Raw genomic sequence first — 21734 nt, 5'->3', positions numbered from 1 at the left:
GACTATTAAATCCGAGCGACGTGTGACGTCAGCGCGTCGATGTTATTGTGCGTGCGTGCGTGCAGTCGGCGGCGGCCTGAGGTGGTGGCGGCGGCGGCGACGGGAGGTGCGTCCTGAGTTACGCGGCCCAACGGCCGGCACCGCAGCAGCGCCTGGAAGAAAGAAAGGAAAGAAAAAGACAGAGAGAGAGAGAGAGGCTTTTCTTTCGACGCGAAATGACCGATAACCGTCTGCTGAGCCGAGAGAACCGACGACTTTCGTGAGAAACGGCGGCGAACGTGAGTGAGGCTCGAGCGCCGACGCCGCCGGCTCGCCGCCTGATTGGTTGGCTGCGCTGTCAGTCATTCGGTGATGGGGGGGCGGGGCTCCGCGGGGGGCGGGGCGGGGCTCCGTGGGGGGGGCGGGGCCGGGAGTTAAGGGACCGTCTCCCAAGTGCAGGCTGTGGAGCCTGAGGTGTGGAGGCGGATTCCTACTGCAAACCTGAGTTCAACAGAGAGCATTGGGATTGGTTTGGGACTGTCAGACTCACTCCAGGCTGTCACTCTGTCTCCTGCTGCCCAGCTCCGGACTCGTAAGGATGGAAAGCTGGAAGCGGATCATTTCTCCCTCCCAACTCTCACCATAACCACGACAACCGTAAACCTCACTGGGTACCAGCGGGGCCCTGCGTGTCGGAAAGGCGCCCCCCCCCCCAGGGCGCTGGGGAGCAGAGGAGGTTTCGCCCCACAAGATGTGCGGTCGATCTGCTTCGGCGTATATGCCGTGAAGCGCTTTGAGGCGTCTCGAAGATGTGAGAAGGCGCTCTATCGTACGTGTATAAGGCTCGGTCCCGGGACCAGTTTGCTGTGAGGCGCCGTCCGGCGTGGAGGGCGCTACGTAAATCCGAGTTGTTGTTGAATGTTTTGAGGGTTACATCATATCACAATATTGATCAGAAGATTAATTTGGAGGCCCTTTGGCCCGTGTGAACTCATTCCGACTCAATACCCAGCCAACCTTTCTCCAATGGCTGCACCAAGCTGCTTTTCAAACGATGAGCTGAACCTCATCCTGCCCTCGCCTTGAAGTCAGCCACTTGTAGGAAGGCTGCCGGCCTTCGATGCCGTTTGCTGACGGCTGCAATAATAAGATAAAAATAATTCTCGCACTTGGTATAGCCCCTTATCGCGCCGTTGAGACGTCTCGAAGCGCTTGACAGAATATATTGCAAATAATAATAATAATAATCCTGGTATTTGATATAGCGCTTTTCACGTCGGGAGGACGTCCCAAAGCGCTTCACAGAACACACTGTAAAGTGAATTGACTGTATATTTGTGGGCGAACGCGGACTGTACACATTGACTGTGGGTGAAACTGTACACCCACCCACCCACTGGTACCCTGAAGCCTGGACCTGCGGTGGGGTGGGTGGGGGGGGTTGAGGTTGATTTTAATATTTTATTTTACGCCCTCTCTCGGTTTTGTTTTAACACTCGGATATGGACGTTCATTTGGGAGACTGAGCCTAAAAGGGGACTTGTGTGTGTGTGTGTGTGTGTGTTTGTATGTGTCTGTGGTGTGTGTGGGTTGTAAGTTCCCTTCTGGCAGGAGGTTGGAGGCTGCAGTCAGGTGATTGACGCTCATTTTTTTAAAAGAAACAACAGAAAGAGAAAGGGGGAGAGAGAGAGAAGGAAGGAGAGAGAGAGATGGTTTGCACAAGCTCCAGGGTTTGACGTGACTCTGGCTTGACAGCTGGACACTGCAGACCTTCTCATCCCACCCCCCCCCACCCCACTCCCCCTCTCCTCCTCCTTTTTATTCAGTGCTCAGTCCAGATCTGAAAGTGAAAGGTTGTGGGAAAGGGGGTGATGGTGGTGATGGTGGCGGCGGTGGGTCGGGGCTTGATCTCAGAGTGAAGCCGCCGGAGCAGATTGATAACCAGTGAGTGGGTTCGGTTCGCTACCATGTTGTTGGCCATCGGGACCGGCTTCCTGCTTCAGGGCCGGTTCGGTTCGATTCCAAGGCAAATTCATTGCATGTTTTTTTTTTGGGGGGGGGGGTTGGTGTTTAAACCTCCACCCCACTCCCCCCATCTATTTGAACAGCTCTTTTCTTTTTTGTTTGTTTATTTATTTGTGTGTGTTTTTTGTCTCTCTCTGTTGCATCCCCTACTGTTACTCTCATTGTTTTTTATTTGGGGGGGGGTGGAGGGAGGGAAATGAGGGCAAAAGTAACCTAACTGTGAAGTATGAATTTTTCTTGCGAAAAGGGGGGAAATATTTTTTTTGTGTGGCTGTTTTTTAAGGACAGAACAGAAATCCGCTCATTAGATTAAATCAAATCGTCAGATTTCTTAAAAAAAAAGTTGCTTGATTAATTTGTTTTTATTTTTTTATATATATATATATATATATGCTCATCCAGTGATTAGATCAACCTGAGGACACTCGTGATTCTCCGACCTGCAAACACTTTCCTGGGATGTTTGTTGTTGGGTTTACCACTGTGTGTGGGGGCGACAGAGGTCTGGGGAGTGTGTTGAAGGGCAATGCTGATAATAATAATAATAATAATCATAATCCTTGCATTTGATATAGTGCTTTTCACGTCGGGAGGATGTCCCAAAGCGCTTCACAGAATACACTGTAAAGTGAATTGACTGTATATTTGTGGGCGAACGCGGCAGCCAATTGCGCACAGCAATGTCCCACAAACTTGTAGATTGAAAATGACCAACTTATTTTTGATTTTGGAGGGATTATTATTAGGCTCTGTGTGGAGTAAGGAAACTTGCCCAAGGTTTCGCCCTCTGCCTGGAATTGAACTCAGGTCTCTCACTTGCAAAAGGAGTGCTCTAACGACTGAGCTACAGGACTCCACGATCTCAGCCGGTACAGTGTTTTGGGACAATACTAGTTTTAGGAAGGGTGGAGGGAAGCAAAGGAAGAAATCAACAACAACAACAACAACAACAAGATTCCATTTATAGAGCGCCTTTCACATCAGGAGGACGTCCCAAGGCGCTGCACAGTTGGGTCATGACCCGAGCAGGGGGGAAATGGTCAGGGTGAGGGGAGGGAAGGGAGGGAGAGAGGAGGGGAAATGGTCAGGGTGAGGGGAGGGAAGGGAGGGAGCGAGGAGGAGGAAGAGAGTCGAGAGGGGAGCTGAAGGCACGGTCAAAGAGAAAGGTTTTGAGACCGGCCTTGAAGGAGGAAAGGGAGGAAGCGGCGAAGGCACTGGGGGATGGAGTTCCAGAGCCTCGGGGCTGAGAGGCTGAAGGCCCGACCACCGATAGTAGGGCGGTTGGGGCGGGGGACGTGGAGCAGACCGGAGCCAGAGGAACGGAGGGTACGGGCAGGTAGGTAGGGGGATAGTAGGTTGGAGAGGTAGGAGGGAGCAAGGCCGTGAATGGCCTTGTAGGTGAGGATGAGGATCTTGAAATCAATCCTCTGGGGGATGGGGAGCCAGTGGAGGCGAGCGAGGGTGGGAAACAAATCAGTGCGTTCCTGTTTTTTTTGAGGGTTGAGCTGTGTCCCTGTTGGGGGTGGGGTGGGGGGGAGAACGTTTACATGGCTCTCCAGATAGTGCTCAGTTATAATTACGCCTTCTGTCAAATTGAATCTTTACAGCTGAATAATGGTCACCTTTTTGGTATAGGATGGATGACCAGTGTCCATTGAACGGTATACCAGCACGTCGCTGCCGGTGGGGAGGCGACGGTGAGACGTACACTTTCGAGTTTGCGTGTCAAGGTTTCATTCAGGTCTTTCCTCCAAGCTAAGTTGTTTCTTGGCTGACCGCTAACTGCAGGCTTCGGTCCTTATATCATGATTTAAGATGCAGTCATTTTTATTTGAAAACCCGATCGCACCAGAGTTGCTGTGCATGACTGGCCCGTGAATAACGCAGATCAAATGGAGTGTTAGAATGAAGAGTAAAAACAGTGAAATGGCTCTTTGTTTTATATTTGAAGCACCAACTATTCTGCAGATAGTACACTTATTTTGCTATTAGTTGTTTATCCACTGAGCTCTGTTGGGGCAGTGTAGACTGTTGGGGGTTGAGGGGAGTGAGAGACTGCTACACAGATTCAATTGTGCAAGCACTGCACTTGGCTTGCGCAGACTGTCAAGAGTGTCTGTTTTGATAGCGTGAGAATGGGTGAGTTTTCCTCTTAACTACAAGACAACACCCAAGCAGTGAGGTCATGGCATCTTAGTTAGTGTCTCCACATCATGACTCGAGCTTGAAATCTAGCTGATGCTCCAGTGCATTACTAGCGTACTGCTGCCATTCTACTGATGAAATGTTAAACAGTGACCTATTTGCTCTTCTGCTAGCAGGAGATGTCGTGCTCCGCCACTGTCAAGCGCTCTGGGCCGCTACCCTGAGTGAGAGGCGCAATATAAATGGAAGTAGTTGTTGTGAAATATCCCACAGGTAGTTTTAAAGTAAAGAAATGAGTTTCTCCCATTTTCTGGGCCAATATATTGTATTTTACTCATCCAAATTTGAAAAAATGTTAGTTTTCTGATTAACAGATGAGATGTTAAACCGAGGTCCCATCTGCCTGTTCAGGTAGACATTAAAGATCCCGAAAAGAGAAGGGAGTTTCTCCCGGTGTCCTGACCAACAATCCAACAAACTGGTCACTAGTTTCATGGCTGTTTGTGGGACATTGCTGTGCGCATTTGTGCTACCGTTTGCCTTCAAATACACAGTCACTCCATTGCACAGTAAACTGTGAAGCACGTTGAGAAGTCTTTCCGACGTGATGAAAAGCTAGACCAAATGGAAGGATTATTAATAATATTATTATTATAACTTCTGTACAAAACTGTGAGCAAAGCAAATGGCAGAGCTTCTTGGATTGAGTCGATTTTAGGTCAAATGGGACTGAAGACTAAGTTAAGGTGAAGAACGCTGATGTAGCAGTCGTGTCCTGTTTCCTCTTCTGCTTCAAAGTAGTTGAAAACTCTCTTGTTAATCATTTACTTTGTGAGTCATCTGTGCCAACTACATGAGTAATGTAGAATTAAATCCCAGAACTGGATTTTCTGAAAGATTCACTCCCGTGTCCAATTATATTTTTTATTTACTTGCCTCTTCTCACTCAGGGCTGACTGGTGCTGGAGTATGGCTCCACAGGCACTCACTCCCCCACTTCCACCTCATCCCAAGCCACCAGTTCTGCTGTAAAATGATGTGCACCTTAAAATCCTTGCAAATAAAGGACATAGTTTCTCTACCAAATGCATTATTAAGTGTTGCATGCAAACCAAATGTGGAATTGACTGTAAGTCCCCTGTGACTGACAAACCAACAGTTATCCGGAAACCCTCCCCCTGCGTTAGAATATGTACCCTATCTATAGCTCATCATTGGGTGCCCTGAGCTCCCACAGTAATCACAGGCCTATACAGCCATGGTGTGGTGGTGTCTCAAGAATTATCTAACCAGTTATCTATCTCCTTGTGCCTGATTTCAACACTGTGAGGATGCAGGAAGAGGCAAAGCAACTGCAGTTTGGGAGGATAATTCAGTAGATGAATGACATCAATAAAAATGAAAGTAGGGTAGTACTCAACTTTAAGCATCTGCGTATGCGTGATGGGTGCGTTACATAAATTAGATCTACTTTCTGCAGTTTGTATTACAATATTCTGGTTAGCGGTCTCAGTTACACTGATGTACAGAATGACTCCCTTCAGGCTTCAATGCAGAATGATGTATTAGCTTCCCCCCTTCTCACCAATTTAATTAGTCTATATAAAAAGCCTCCCATCAGTTGCAGGTTTTGACACCCAGTCATTTTCCTTCTCGATATAGCCTGTTACAAACTGATAGAGTGGGTAACGCTTTGAGGCAAGGGATGTTATGACAAACATTGACTAGTAATTGAACACTACCTTTTGAATGTTAACCTTATGATGTGCACCAATTCTCTTCAGGTCTGCAGATCTTTCTTTTTTAAGCAAAAATCCTTGCGATTAATGTAGTTCCTTTCACGTTGGAAGGACATCTCAAAGTATTTCACAGAAAAAAAACGAGAGCTCTGCTCTTGCTGACTGACACATTGGCTCTGGGAGTTTGCAGTTTTGTGCTGCTGAAGATTTAAAACCCTCAGTGAATTTCTTGAGTTAGCAGAATTTTGCTGCTTGTTGGCCAAGCTATTTTGTAGATTGGTTCAATTGTAGTCCATTTCTCAGATCTGATGAACCAGCACATTCCTGGTGATATGTTTCCAAGGATCAAGACTGTAGTTTGCTGTTCGTAACCTGTTGGCTTTTTTTCAACACTTTGATGTGTAATTATTTAAGGATTTGTATGGAGCGTAGATTACAGTGGGTAGAAAGTTCGACACAACCGAGTCATGTTGGTGCTTGTGCCTCTACTACCATTGCTGTTTTTAAATTGAAACCAAACCTGATCCTTTCTGACCACGTGGCCGTTTTGTGGCAGGGATCTGATTGAACAGCACATTGTTTGCATGACTGTAGCTTTTAATCCTCGCACTTGTATTCTACGGAGCTTGGCAGGAGAGAAAAGTGAAATCATGTGCTAATGAAATAACTGCGGTTTTAGGTAATATGGTTGGTACAGTACGTGTATCTGACTGCAGTCTTTCGCGCCCCCACCATAATTGCATTCAATTTATGATCTAGCTTCTCTACCATGGACTCTGTGCTATGTTATACACTGAACCATGGGAGGAAGATTAACGCAATTTAGATGATTCATTGGTGCAGTGTACTATGAAGGGCTGAGGGGAAGAACACTACAAATACTCTTGAGAAACCCCCGGGTGGTAATTTACAAACAAACCCGGCTGGAAGAAGAATAATGTTCATAAATAACTATTAATGTTTTGCATTTGGTTCTTCGTCTTGTAGGGTTGAGTCGCGATGAATACCCTGTCAGCTGTGGTGAGGTTCTCAGCATACGGCAACCTGAGTACCGCAGTGCACGATAACGCCAGCACAGCCACCAGCGTGGCAGCACCGACCTCGGCAGCATGGTGGAGCACGGTGGAGCCCAGCGGCACGCTCTCCAATATCAGCCACCCGCACAAGTGCCTCATTGTCCTGTACGCAGACATTGGTCATTCGAGGTAAGCTAAGGCTGCTCGGTTGCATCCGAGACGATTGCTTCAAAATATTTATCTCCAGCCACACACACGCCACTTTTTAATGTCACTCTCTCACACGCATGCACTCACACACCCTTACATCTGAATTGGTCAATTTGAATCCAGTTCCCAGAAGTGAAAGGGTGTGTCCTGTCAGAGGGAACCGCAGTCGCTTCATGAATTCCTTTAATCGGGTCCATGGGGGTTTCAGCTGTCAGATTTGTAGAATTACTTTGCAGTTGGTGCCAACTTTGTTAATTAACCCACTTCACACATCTTTCATTTGTACTTGTGTTTGATGTGCCTCTCAAAAGGATGAGTTGACGTTGAAGCTATCCGTGGTTGGCCTTAGGATGGAAAGGGGGAAATCAGTATAAAATGCTTCTCTATTTGATCTCCACATTTTCCTTTTCAGGCACCGGTTATCAGCTTCTCGAGTCTTCCCATATCAGCTCTTTCTACTTTCTGCTGGTCCTCTTTCCCCTAAGAAATGGGACTTAGTTTACTCTGATTGTTTGTTTATAATGAGATTCCCATTGTAACTATTGTAACATGGAGTCCTGTAGCTTAGTGGTTAGAGGACCTGGGTTCGATTCCTGGCCAGGGTGAAACGTTGGGCAAGTTTCCCTACGTCACACCTCTGTTTACCTAGCAGTAAGTAGGAACCCAGTCGTTAGTCGGTTGCTTTCTTGGGAAATAATTCCTTCAAAAAAACTAATAAAAAATAATAATTTGTTCATTCAATCTACGACTGTTCATGGGACACTGCTTGCAATTGGCTGCTGCGTTTCGCCCACAAAATATACAGTCAATTCACTTCACAGTATATTCTGTGAAGCGCTTTGAGACGTCTCGAAGACATGAGAAGGCACTGTATCAAATTCAAGGATTATTATTATTATTATAAAGATGCTATGCAAACATTGCTGCTACAGAAATCAGCTCAAATCAGGCCTCAACTATACGCATCCACCTCAGAAGATCACTTGCTTCTTTCTGCCCTGCACCAAAATGTCTTGCTCTCCCACTCTTCTTGTCCGTGAAGCCTCTCTGAGTGACGCTGCTAAATCATGGGAACTTTTGGAGCATTACACAGTGTTGCTAAGAATTACATTGACAGTACAGTAGCGAACGAGTTGATTTGGCTCAACTCCACACAGGCCTCCACTCCTCTTTAACCCCTCTCCGATACCTTTCTATTCCTTTATCCCCAAAACTAGTTTGAAAATTTGCTTCATGTAGGAAACCTACAGCCTCCAGAGAGAGTGGACATTCATTGTATCATTATGAGCTGTTTTGGAACCTTGTTCCAAAGGAGTCTGATTGATAATCCACGACTGTTTGTGGGACGTCGCTGTGTGCAATTGGCTGACCTGTTTCGCCCACAAAATATACAGTCACTACCTTTTGCAGTATATTCTACGAAGCCCTTTGAGACACCTCAATGATGTGATAAGGCACTATATCAAATGCAAGGATTATTATGGGAATATTATAAAAGACTAAAGTTTTAGACTGTGCTATGTAGAGTAGAGGATTCCTCCCCAAACTGTGCCCAAGTCAGATTTCATAACATATATTCCAATTTCATTTCTTTGTTTTTCTCTCCACAGAGTTCGTTTCTGGGATGTCTTTCTTCTCATCCCCAACGTGCTCTTCTTTGCGTTTTTAATCTGGAAGCTTCCATCAGCTAGAGCGAAGATCCGGGTCACTTCTAGCCCAATATTCACCACATTCTATATCCTGGTGAGTGTCTGAAACATAGCAGTATAAAGTCAGTGAGTGGCTGCAAAATGGAGGTGAACAAGTCTAGATTTGTACCAGAGTGTTTTGTTTTTTCCTGAGTCGCTTCATAAGGTTTTTTTTTGTAAGCAGTTTCAGTTTTTTTATCTGTGGGGAACAAGAAAGTGGAACTAATAATAACCACTCAAATTTGATACAGTACTTTATCATGCTGAAACATCTCAAAGCGCTTCACACAGTGAGTTCCTTTGAAGCGTAGAATTTTAGAATGTAGTAACGCGTGTTACATAAGCAAGACACATCCGCTAATCTGTGGTAGCAACATCCCACACTCAACCAAGTATGTGAATTGATATTTCATGCATTTTGATGAATTTGGATGCAAGAGAAATATTGGCCAGGACACTGGGCAAAACTCTTCTGTTAAGTACTGCTACAGGAACTTTCACATCCACCTGAGCCACCAGAACAGGCAAATAGTTTTAATAGTTTAATAGTTAATCTGAAGTTATGTGATTTAGTCCTTCACTATTCTCTCCTCGTCATTTATATTTGACGAGGAGAGAATAGTGAAATCACTAAATTGCTTGTAGGACGTTGCTGTATGTAATTGCAGTGTACATTCTGTGAAGCATTTGAGAAGTCTCAATGACATGATAAGGCAATATATCAAATGCAAGGAATTTTATTATTAGTATTTTTACATTTTGCTCAGGTCACTGGATTCTTGTAATGTCTGTTTTCAGGAGATTCCAGCGTTTATGATTTGTGCCCATGTAAATAAACTAAATCTCTGCCGTTCCCTCAGCAAATCTGAGTGAATGCGACAGCTGGGAGTTCAGAGTCCAGGTTTCTCTGGTACACCGGGGAGGTTATTTTTTTTTCTAGATTCATAGAAACATGGACATTTCAGTACAGAAGGAGACCATTCAGCTCAGCTCATGTCGTCCACTGTAGCTATCCCACGCGCTTCATTCCCCCTTTCTATATTGTTTCTCCTGAAATATTTATCACCATTCCCTAATAAATGTTGTTTCAGTAGACACTTGCTGCTAAGCATGCATACTCTAATAACTCTGTGTGGGGAAAATTCATCCGGTGACGATTCTGAGCTCTTGCCCGTTATTGATTTACCAACCAGGAGACTCCTGTTTGAACTCTGAACCGCATACAGGCAAAGATAGATATAAGTGGACATTTATAGTTATATTGTTTTCAAACTTATTTTCTCTTACAGAATGCGGTGCCAGCTGTAGAAAGTCTGTATCTCTAGAAAGTTACTGGGACTTTCCGAGTGGGATTCACACTTGCTTACAGCTTTACTAGTTCCATTATTCTTTGTACCTCTTAAAATAGAATGAATCAGAATCTAAAGAGGAAGGGGAACTACTTGACAATGTCAGTGTAAGACAGGCAGATGTTATCTGCCAGCCGGTGATATGCTTGGGTGTGGTATTATAGGGAATTTCTATTTATTTCTCCTTCATGGGTTGTGATTATGTGAGACATTTCTCACTATAATAATAATCTCACATTTCGTATAGCATTTTATCACTTTGTTGAGATGTCTCAAGGCACCTCACAGGAGATAGCGTAAAGTGTATTTTTAGGGCGAAACGCAGCAGCCAGTTGCACACAGCAATGTCTCACAAACAGCCATAGAATGAGTGACCAATTTTATTTTGGGGATTGTTGAAGCTCCCTTCTCTTTTTGAATGGCACCATGAGATGGATCTTTAAAATGGGACCTCAGTTTAACATTTAATCCGAAGGACTATGAAGAGAATAAAAGTAAAATTCTTAAAAAGAACAAATGCCTACGCAGTATCTTAGAAAATTTCCCAGCCTCAAGCCCATTATTTTGCTGAAATCAAAAATGATAATCCTTGAGGTTGATGCAGTTTCTTTCCTGTTGGAAGGGCATCTCACAAGGTGTTCCCACAAGGAGATGGACATCTTCTGATGAATGACTCCAATTGGCTCAGATTGCGAACCATTAGAGTGGGGAATCGGGCTGACCTTGCTGTTTTGTGGCTCCATTGGAGCATGGTGTTTAAGGGTGTCACTGAGAGGTAGAGAAACTTCCAAAAAGAGACTGGGTGCTAGAACGGGCAAGATTGTATCATAAAGGGATGAGCTTTGCTGGGTCAAATGGCCTTTCTGATCCTTCACTTTTCTTATAATCCTTCAATTCCCTGCATTTTGGGGGGTTTATTGGGTGGGTGGTGGGGGGGGGAGCAGATAAATATGTATTACACTGGCAGTGGGCTGTGAAGAAAGCAAACGAGACCATGAAAGGTGAGTATTCTGGATGTTCCTTCAGGGTGATCTGTTGTATTCTGGAACCCTGTGCAATGTGCAGCGCAGCTCACTGGCTCCTATTCATTCGTTCACAGGTGTTTGTGGTGGCGCTTGTGGGTATCGCCCGAGCCATTGTTTCCATGACAGTCAGCGCTTCCAGTGTGGCAATGGTCACAGACAAGGTATGTGGAGAAACAGGGAGCAAAGTCAACCAATATAGCAACACCACAAACATTTGCCGATCTCAGTCTAGCCACTGTGGGGCTTAGCGCTGGCTCAATGAGAAGCCAAGGGACTGTTTCTCCAGGCAGACGTCCCACTGCCTCCTGATGAAGAGCTGCCTTTGAAGGGCTCTGGGATACTACCCCGCCTGAAGGGCGCTATGTAACTGCAAGTTGTTGATGAGAGGGTGTCGCAGTGGGAGATTGGAGGAGAGAAATATGGGAGGAAGAACAACCCGCCAAATTGAAAATTTGCTGGCTAAGTCCCCACTTTGGGAAGGTGGATGGTGAGACCTTTCTGAGGTTAAACTGATTCTGAGGAGTTGAGGATTCTGAGGAGTCTTGCAGTAATCTGAAGCACTGCTGATGGGTAAGCAGCCTGAATGGATTAACAAAGATTTGTGGAGATGCAAACGCGTTCTCAACCCATCAAGCCAAAGCTTTAACCGGCATCATTCTGAGCTAGACCAGCACTGAGTGACATGCTGGTGCTTTGTAAGATACGTGGTTACTGAATGGTCGTGAAATCCGCAGCACTGGTTTTGCCTTTCTTGTGTTGAGGTGGGCTAAATACGCTGCTTGAAAGCCGCATCATTATTTGATTACTGAGTTTAAGTGGGAGGTGACCCCCTTTCACAGCACTTGTATTTCTAGATTCAGATTAATATATAACAAGAAAAAGATGGATTGAGTAAATTCATTTAGCAGCCTCTGGGCAATTTGCCCTATAACCAATTTAATCTCAGTGATGTAAAGCACTAAATCTTTAATGGTCAAAAATGCTCATTGAGCTTGTTGTGGGATTTCCTATTACAAGGTGGTGTTTTGCCAACAATTGCTTCCTATTACGTAGTCCTAATGTGAATCTGAAGTGAAGTGCGATGATTCCCTCGTCTCCATTGGTGGCATCTGGTGGACACAAAGTCAACCAATGAAGTCATTTTTAGAGACTCCACACACGATCTAAAACGTCACCAATTGAATGAAAGCAAAACAGTCAGCCCACGGGGCCCTTTCCGTCAATGGTGTAAGACTCTCCACTTGCACCACTTGAACTCAGACCTGCTTCTGCCTTCAATGACCTACATCATTAGTCCTGGCAATGAGGTTTTGACATTCCACAGTTTCTTTAATTCGACAGTCCTCTGTGCTCTCAGGCTCATACCTACAATTTCCACACACAACATTCATTGGCTTCCTGTGCTGATAGCTTGATTGAGATTTAAATCGCTCCTCCCTCAGGAGGAAAGGTGGGATGTGTAATGTCTGGCACCTCCTAGTGCCTAAACCACGAATAGCGATGGTGGGAATGGAAGAGTATGGATATCTATACTGTACTTGCTTTGCTAGGAAATGGTTTGCGCTGTTGGAGACCTGTACAATGTAAATAAAATGGGGAACAACGGAATTCAACGTGGTGCCATTTCTCTTTTCAGATTCTTTGGGAAATCTCCCGATTCTTCCTGTTGGCAACTGAACTCAGTGTAATAATATTGGGACTGGCATTTGGTAGGTCATCATTTTATTTTGTAATTCAAGCCTATTTGTACCAAGAGGAAAATAGAGCATTGATTTTTATAACGTGAGTTTTTGTCTCTTGCTCTGTCTTTAGGACACCTTGAAAGCGCTGCGAGCATCAAGCGTGTGTTGGCTATCACCACCGTGCTAGCTCTGGGTTACTCAATAACACAGGTATGATGCAACAGAATTCACAACCCAAACATGTTTTGCTCTGACAACAACCAATTAATAATTAGCCAACAATGACCATCTGAAACATTCTTTGAGCCTGAATTGAATTCTGTCCCGACTGACCTTATCGCTTCCTTAAAGAAAAAGGGCAGAAAGGAATCCCATGATGGATAGAATCTTTCCATTATTCCCCAAAACGACCAGTCAGCTCGTCATACAGCAGTTAATATGGTTTCGCTTTGATTTTTAGTGTCAAGGCCAACATGGCACGGGTTCAGAATTGTAAAGGTCGAGTGTAGGGCATCCACCTTGAAGCATTTCTTCATACCGAGGGAAATGAATGTCTGGAACAGGTTACCAAGAAATAAAGTTAAAACCAAGATATTGGACACATTTAACAAATTGCTTCACACTGTCATGGGAAGACAATGGGATGGATTGGTATTCTGTAATGGGCCAATTTACCAGTAGTCCAGATCTGTGAGCCAGAATCCAAATGGAGTGCATTAAGAATGGTTTTGGAGTTTGTGTCAACTCCAGCACATCCAAGTTCATTCGTAATCATCACAGCCTCAAATTTAAGGCACAGATTGGATCCCATTGTGACGGTGAATCTAGTGTTCACTCTATCTGAGAGCACTTGATATCGATGTTGGGATGCACTGATGTTTTGTGAGGGTGGGTGGGGGGGCAGGCGAATTGTTCGGATTGTATTGGATTGGATCTGACTAGTATGTTTGCCTGCAGGGAACCCTGGAGATCTTGTATCCAGATGCGCACCTCTCTGCGGAGGACTTCAATGTGTACGGACATGGAGGGCGTCACTTCTGGCTTGCCAGCTCCTGTTTCTTCTTCCTAGTAAGTAGACTCCAAACACTTTGCTTGATGTGTGCTTGGTATTTATGTTGTCTGCTTCCGATGGTGGAGTTGAGGGCTGAACCCATGGAGGTCCTGAGTTTTGGGAGTGTGAATTAACCAATTAGCAAGTACCTAAAAGGAAGTTTACAGGAAGTGCTTCTATTGAAAAACATCTGTGGTCCTATTGTGTGCAATAGCTAAAAGTAGCGATCTTTTCATTACAGGATTCCACATTATAAGCCAACACCCAAAAATTTGCCATTTTTAGTGATCGCAAGTGTTGGATCCATTTTGGCTTCAAGAAGTATCTGAGAAATGTGAAATGTGTTACAAAATGTTAATTGTTCTGTAGCATGTTCTGGTGCTGGTGGCTTTGTGCATCAATTTCCTTTGAAACCTCAGGTGTTGTTACCCTGATAGAGAGTAGCATTCTCACCACTAAGTCAGAAGTGCCGCCGCATTAGGCCTTTTGAGCTTTCAGTCCAGCAATGTCAGTGATGCCGTCCTTCAGATGAGGTGTTAAACAGAGGTCTGGTTTGCCTGTCCAAGTGGACTTTAAAAATCTTACGCAATATTTGAAAAGAGAAACGGAGTTTCTCCCGATGTCCTGGCCAACAACCACTCAGATAAAATTGAACATTTGCTTCATTGCTTTGTGCAAATTGCCTGCAAGATACAGTCACTTTATAGTAATAATAATAATAATAATAATAATCCTTGCATTTGATATAGCGCTTTTCACGTCGGAAGGACGTCCCAAAGCGCTTCACAGAACACACTGTAAAGTGAATTGACTGTATATTTGTGGGCCAACGCGGCAGCCAATTGCGCACAGCAATGTCCCACAAACAGTCGTAGATTGAAAATGACCAATTTATTATTGTTTTTTGAAGGGATTATTATTAGGCGTGTGGAGTAAGGAAACTTGCCCAAGGTTTCGCCCTGACCTGCCTGGAAATAGTAAATCCTCTGAAGCGTTTTGAGATGTTTCAACATCAAGGCGCTATAATCAAATGCAAGGATTATTATTATTATAAACCTTCTGACTTGATGAGCTGCTGCTGGAGTCGGTGGGATTTTTGCCTGTGGGTCAAGGTCATGTGGGTACAGTTTGTACTGTTAGTTCTGCATTGCTGATAAAATCTTTTCATGATGACCCATCCTGCGGATTTTATTGAGCTTGTGACCTGCTTTGTAAATCCTATTGCACAAAAGCACATTCAGGGCATTTCAAGAGCTTTGCATTCACTAGCTTGAGTTGTGTTTAATGCTTGCTTCATGCAACCAGAAACGATTCAGACTCTCAGCTCTTTAGGAATGCGTGTGGGGATTTTGGCATCATGTTAAATGCACAAACATGCTGTTGCAAGAGTAATCATTCGCCCCCACCCCCCGCCCCCCCAAAAAAAGATTGGTCACTCAATCCATGCCTGTTTGTAGGACACTGCTCTGTGCAATTGGCTGCCGCGTTTCGCCCACGACATACACAGTCAATTCACTTTACAATATATCGCCTTGGGACGTCCTGACTTGAAAGGCACTATACAAATAAATGTAATTTTTTGTTGTTATATCCTATGAAGTGATTTCAAATATCTCAATGACATGATAAGGCGATATGTCAAATGCAAGAATTAATATTATTTTTAAAAGAATTGGTCATCTTTTCTTTTAATTCTTGTGTTAGGTGATGGGATATTTTTCATCCTGCGTCCAAGCCAAGCATTTCCTTGTCAACTTTTAATATTTAACTCTTTCCACCTCCCCCGCCCCACCTCAACTCTGCTGCAGTATGATCTGTCCTGTTCAGTTGGATGTTAAAGATCCATGGCACTACTTGAAAAGAGAAGGGAGTTTCTCCCAGTGTCCTGACCAACAATCCCCCAGACAAAATTGATCATTTGTGTCGTCGTTATTTGTTTGTGGGTCTTTACTGTGTGCAAATTAGCTGTGCCGTTTGCCTGCAAGATGTACACTGACTAACTCCACTTTACAGTAAATCCTGGGACTCACTTTGAGATCTCCTCTGGAAGTAAATCGAATGTAAGGATTACTATTTTTTTAATCTACCTTGCAGTGCCGCACCAAAAAANGTAGGTCAGGTGCAAGATTGTTGCAGTGTTAAAATCGCGTCTCCTAACTGCTCACCTATTTACATTTCCCATGAATAGTGTGCGACCTACCTGCATTTCCTACACCAGCGTAACCTCACATTTCCTGTAGCCACTATTAACGTGGGCCTCTTGAGGCAGTTTGTCAAAATTGTGGGCAGTCTTGCGCTCATACAAGCATCAATCGGACCTGGGTTGAGGCTGTTCGGGTAAGCTACACCCATTCTACTCCATCCTGGAGTCCCTCTGCCTCGCCCCCTTCTTTCCCACTTTTCAAAGCCCACCTAATAACTTTCTTTTCAACCATGAAACTATCCCTCTTCCCCCTCCTTCCTCAGCTCCTCGCTCACCCAGCCAGCTTTGTGAAGCACTTTTGAGATGCCCACTCAATGTAAAACGTGCAATATCAATGTAAAATTGTTGTCCAAAACAAGAAGTTTTAATTTGGGTCTGGAAAGAAAGGGAGAAAGAACAGAAACGATCATTTAAACACCTTCAGTCTGGGCTGATAGCTAATCCCAGTATCTCAGAGGAGAAAGAGCAGTGTTTTTCTATTGGGTTTTGATGAAATTAGAATTCCTCCCGAGGGGGATTCAAAGGTCTAACCTCGGTGAAGATAAATTGCTGCAAAACCTTATATTTCAATTTCAATGCACTCTGATGTCCACTCTTGCATTATGCCATCTCACTTGCATCTAATACACAACGGTGGCGCTCAAAGCGCTCTGGGACGCTACCCTGGGTGTAGAGCGCTACATAAATGCAAGTTGTTGTTGGACCACAGCAAGATTAATGGTCAAATTGCAATTGTGACCACACGTACTGCAACAACTTGTAATTTGTTCAACTCTTTTGAGTTTGTTTAAAAAAAATCCATTCTACTTTTTTTCACAGGTTTATTCGCTGATAGTCATTCTCCCAAAAACTCCTTTGAGGGAGAGAATATCACTGCCCTGTGAGTATCTACAGCATTTGTTGTATTTAGGAATCAGTATTTTGTAGTCGGAATGCTTGAAAAAGGAGCTGGTGACACTTGAGTTCTGTTTATCTCACTCCCGCCCTTCCATCTCCAGACTTACCTGAAAGCAGACTGACAGCCCCGGTAGCTCGGTCAGTTTGCCTCCTTTAGGGCCACTTTTTCCCCTTTGAAGTATAAAACATCCTCACTGTGAGGGAGGTTAGTGGAGCACCTCTGGGGTTACGCTGAAAGCGAGGAGAAGCACCAAGTAAAGCTGATCAGGTCTACGATCATCCAAGGCAACAAGGATGTTTAGGCATGTCCTTACCCTGTAAGCAAAAGCCCTAATGGGTAGGATGACTATCCTTGTGCTGCGTGGCTTCCAATTATTAAGATGCTGTCTTGTGCTGGCACCAGCAACCTCTCCAGACATCTGTGGAGTCCTATATCTCAGGGGTTAGAGCACTTGCAAACGAGAGACCTGGATTTGATTCCCGGCAGGGCGAAATGTTGGGCAAGTTTCCTTACTCCACACACCTTTGTTTACCTAGCAGTTAGTAGGAACCCAGTTAGTCGATTGGCGGATCGCTTTTCCGGGGGTAATAATTCCTTCAAAAAAAATAATAATAATAATTTGGTCACTCAAAACACAACTTTTTGTGGGACACTACTGCCGCGTTTCGCTCACAAATTACACAGTCAATTCACTTTACGGTATATTCTGTGAAGCGTTTTAAGACTCTTAAAGACGTGATAAGGCGCTATATCAAGTGCAAGGATTATTATTATTATCTTCCCCAGAGACCATGCTTCCTGTTTGCTCTCTGGCAATTCTGTTGGTACGTGTACGTGTGACTCATTGTCTTGTGTATCAAGTGCCTGAGCAGCTACACTTTAGTGAGGGGAAGGTTCCTACGGGATGGGGGGGACCCATTTGAATAGAAATCACTTACCCATGTTTCCTTTTATATCCTGCCCCCTGATTCTGTGCCAGAATACAGAAGTGTTGTTTCTATGGGAGACGCCTTATGTTCTGATGGTCATTTCCCAGCCTGGGCTCCAGCCTGAATGGCACTGAGTTTTGTGTGGGGATGGGACTGGTGGCTGCCGTCTGATCGATGCCATCGAGCGAATCTCAGACTTCTTCCCACCTTTGTCTGACAATTTATCTTTATGTTTTCTTGCACTTGGCAGCCAAGAAGAGCTTCTATGTATACGCTGGGATTCTGTCACTGCTGAACCTGCTCCAGGGAATAGGCAGCACTCTTCTATGTGCTGAGATTGCAGCAGGTCTGTGGTAAGTACTGTCTTCAAATAACGGGTTCTCACATACGCTATGGGTGGTCGGTTTGATGAACCTGCAGGGTTCGTTAATCAAGTCAGGATCCATATTAGCTTTCAAGAGAGGAAAAGGTAGATGCTTTAATATATTCTGTGAAGTGCTTCGAGATGCCTCAATAACGTGTTAAGGCAATGTATCAAATGCAAGGTTTATTTTTGCAAAGAAAGAAAAATTGCAGTGGTATGGGGGACAGAATGGATTCTTCTTTCAAAGAGCCAGCACAGACACAATGCACCGTCTCCTGGGCTTTACATTTTTATGGTTCTAAATTTCAGTGGTTCTATAACACACAACTTGTGGGACATTGCCGTGCGCAAATAATTGGCTACCATATTCTGCTACAAATACACAGTCACTCCAGTTTACAATAAATCCTGTGTAGAGCTTTGAGGCATCCTCCTGTTGCGAAACGTTATCATATATGAAGATTATTACCGTTATTAATTTGTGCCAAGTAACACTTTTTTCCCCTTTTTTTGCAGTTGTGTGGATATCACTACGTTCCTGTACTTTAGTCTGTTTGCTCCCCTAATGTACGTCACTTTCCTGAAGGGGTTCTTTGGGTAAGTGTGCCACGCAGAATATCTATAAAGCTTCCTGTCCATTTGGGAAGCTGCTCTCTAACAGCTCAGTGCATCTGAATTAGAGTGTGTGGTGGTGGGAGAATTGGTGAAGTGGAGAATCTTGGTCAGCCTTGTATATTGCAATTGAGTACAAGCACGTCTGCGTTTTGTTGAACTCTCCTGAGAGCTTGAATATTACAGCCTCTTTAGTCGAATTTTGGAGGACAACTTGGTGCTGGGTTTGGTAGAAAAGTGGAGCATCAGGGGCTGTGGATTTCTTCCCCCACTTTCTTCCTGTTCCTCTCTTTGAGAGGGCAGAGGGATAGGGATCTGCCTTGGGTGGAGCTTTTAAACAGGAATCCTCTGGGATAATATTGGACTTAAAAGGGAAAATGCCTGAGAATTAATTTGAGCTCCTGTTTTACGTTATGAGGAGGCTGAACTATGGGTTGTTTTAGAATTAAGTACAGTAAAACTTGCATACGTCTGATCTGTAGAAATGGTATAATCGCCTAAGTCCCATTGAATTTCCTATTATTTATAAGTTTGATATAATTCATACATTGCATAAGTCATATTCAATGTATGGTCCCAACTGGTACGACTTATGTGAGGTTCACTGAAGCAATGGTTACTGTTACCTGATTATTGTATAAACCTTGGGCAACCAAAATTGGTGTCCGGCGCTCCCACATACCATTTAGTGCTCCCAAATCCACCCTGTAATCCTGACGTTGGTTCCCTTTGCACCCTGCAGGTCCGAGCCCAAGATCCTCTTCTCCTACAAATCCCAGATTGACGAGCCTGACGACACTGACGTACACATGCCCCACACGCACGTTGTGGCCAAGAAGGAGGCGCTGGAGGCTGACGCCTACAGCAACACACAGATAGACACCAACGCCTACCTGGACGACGTCACCGTCTCGTACCCGGTCGGTAGCATCAACAGCATCGACAGTGATCGGTGGAAAATGCTGAACGCTTGAAAGGCAAAACGCCTGCAGGATATTTCCTTGTGTCTGCAACTTCTGCCTCTTGATATTTCAATCATGGAATGTGCCATTGTAGGATTTTATAAATCCTTCCATTTTAGAAATAACTTTGAACTGCATGACCCTTCCACTCTGCCCCACCCCAACAACTACCATCGCCCTCTAGCCCATTGCCCATTGTTTCTTTATGGCTGCCCGCCCTGAACTTTAGGGAAATTCCACGGAATCGCTAGCCGTGTCGTGCAATGTTGCCTTTTTACCTTTCCTGGACATGTGCGTGTTTTTAAAACAATTATGATTTTCTCCAAGGTTGAATTGGAGGCTAAACTTTTTTTTCTTCTTCAACTTAATTAGAATTAAAATACATAACATGGGCAGTGGGCGCGGGAAGGAGAGGGGTCGTGCCGATTACATGTTTGTCACTCAGTTTCCAAACCAGTATGCAATCAGCACCTTTGTGTGTTCTCTGCCCCCCCCTCTCTCTCTTTTTCTCTCCTCTATCCCCTCCCCCGATTCAGCGTCTGATTATATTGTACTGTCTCTGGGGAGGGGGTGCAGAGGAAGGAATCATATCGTTATGTTGAACTAACAGAAAGCTATGTTAATACAAGTTGTTGCAGTTAAAGGTATGTTGATGCTCATTTATTCCTTATTGCTGACTGGGTTTCTTAGCAATCTGTCTTTCAACCGTTTAATATCCTGTTGCTGCTTCCACTGGAGGATTAAACACACTTAAAACCAGGTGAGACCCACACACTGTATTACTCCACTACCCACTTCCCCCACCCCCAGTAATGCTGCTGATACTCTTGAATGCTTGTTCAGTATCTGGATGGACCAGTGAGTTTAAAGTAACCAGAACATTTCTTAAAATTAGTATAGCACAGGAATGGTTTTCTTTCCCTCCACCTCTCCCCACTCTTTTGATTAGCATACTTTATCTTTTTCGTCCATTTTAACCTGACCAGCACGCACGTTTCCATCAGTTCTCAGAAGATACGTCAACAAAGGGAGCCTGGCCCCGTTTGTGTTGTTAAACTGCATTCACTCCCCTCCACATACCTGCCTGCTCTTTATCCCCAGTCCCGAACACCACAGCCGAGCTGTAATTAGGAAGTCACTATCATGGAATCTTTTTTTGGTCAGCAATGGAAACCCATCACCATGAGTATCCTAACCAGACTGAAAGTTCCACTCATGTATTGCCACCTCCACATAGAAATGTTTCCACATCTGTAATGGAATGCACTTTCTATTCTCTCCTTGGAAGGACACACACTTTGCTTACCTAAATCCAGAAGAGATTAGGTGCAGGTTGGCAAGAGCCAAGGCTCAGGGGACCCCAGAATGTGTGTTAATGCTGGAATTTAACCATTTTAAAATTGCAATTGAGTGCATTCTCTGGCGAGCTTCATGCTGCCTTTCCAGTTAGGACCACCCAACCAATTAGAGTTCGGGCTTATAGGGTCAGCAGCAGCTGAATGAGAAGAATCCTTCATTCCCAGCAATCGCCAAGACCCCTTCGCCCCCTCCCACCTCCCGGTTCAAACCATTCTGCCAACTTGTATGACAGCAGCAGTCATACAGCTTCGATACCTCCACAGCATCGAGGGAGACATACGTGTGTTTATATTATATATATATAATATACACACATGCACAGGTACATACACGCATAGAAAGATTGCCCCAAAGCAAGCATTCCCTTTGATTGGGGAATTGGGAATTAAAGCCCAAATGCTTTTTACTGTTGTTAGAAACTTAGAGGAAGCAAAATTAATATTGATTTAAACTTTATGTAAATAATTTGAACCCTTTTGTCTGTTCTCTCCCCCCCCC

General features: G+C 44.4%; 1 protein-coding gene across 3 annotated transcripts; it reads left to right on the top strand.

Annotated features, from left to right (window-relative positions):
- Positions 1-44: 44 nt before the first annotated feature.
- Positions 45-21734, top strand: tpra1 (transmembrane protein, adipocyte asscociated 1). Of its 3 annotated transcripts, none has more exons than XM_007890337.2 (11): positions 45-278; positions 6876-7093; positions 8725-8857; positions 11251-11337; positions 12813-12885; positions 12989-13068; positions 13816-13926; positions 16932-16992; positions 18190-18292; positions 18820-18900; positions 19658-21734. In XM_007890337.2, exons 2-11 carry the CDS (start codon positions 6888-6890, stop codon positions 19887-19889), a joined length of 1167 nt encoding a protein of 388 aa, XP_007888528.1. In that variant the 5' UTR covers positions 45-278; positions 6876-6887; the 3' UTR covers positions 19890-21734. The 3 variants fall into 3 exon arrangements, with proteins under 3 accessions (XP_007888528.1, XP_007888529.1, XP_042195586.1); XM_007890338.2 differs by lacking the exon at positions 45-278 and adding an exon at positions 1411-1611; XM_042339652.1 differs by lacking the exon at positions 45-278 and adding an exon at positions 1806-1923.

The sequence above is a fragment of the Callorhinchus milii genome, unplaced genomic scaffold, assembly GCF_018977255.1.
Source record: "Callorhinchus milii isolate IMCB2004 unplaced genomic scaffold, IMCB_Cmil_1.0 Scaffold12, whole genome shotgun sequence".
In the NCBI taxonomy this organism is placed as follows: Eukaryota; Metazoa; Chordata; class Chondrichthyes; order Chimaeriformes; family Callorhinchidae; genus Callorhinchus; species Callorhinchus milii.
This window is presented reverse-complemented; position numbering and strand designations above follow the sequence as displayed.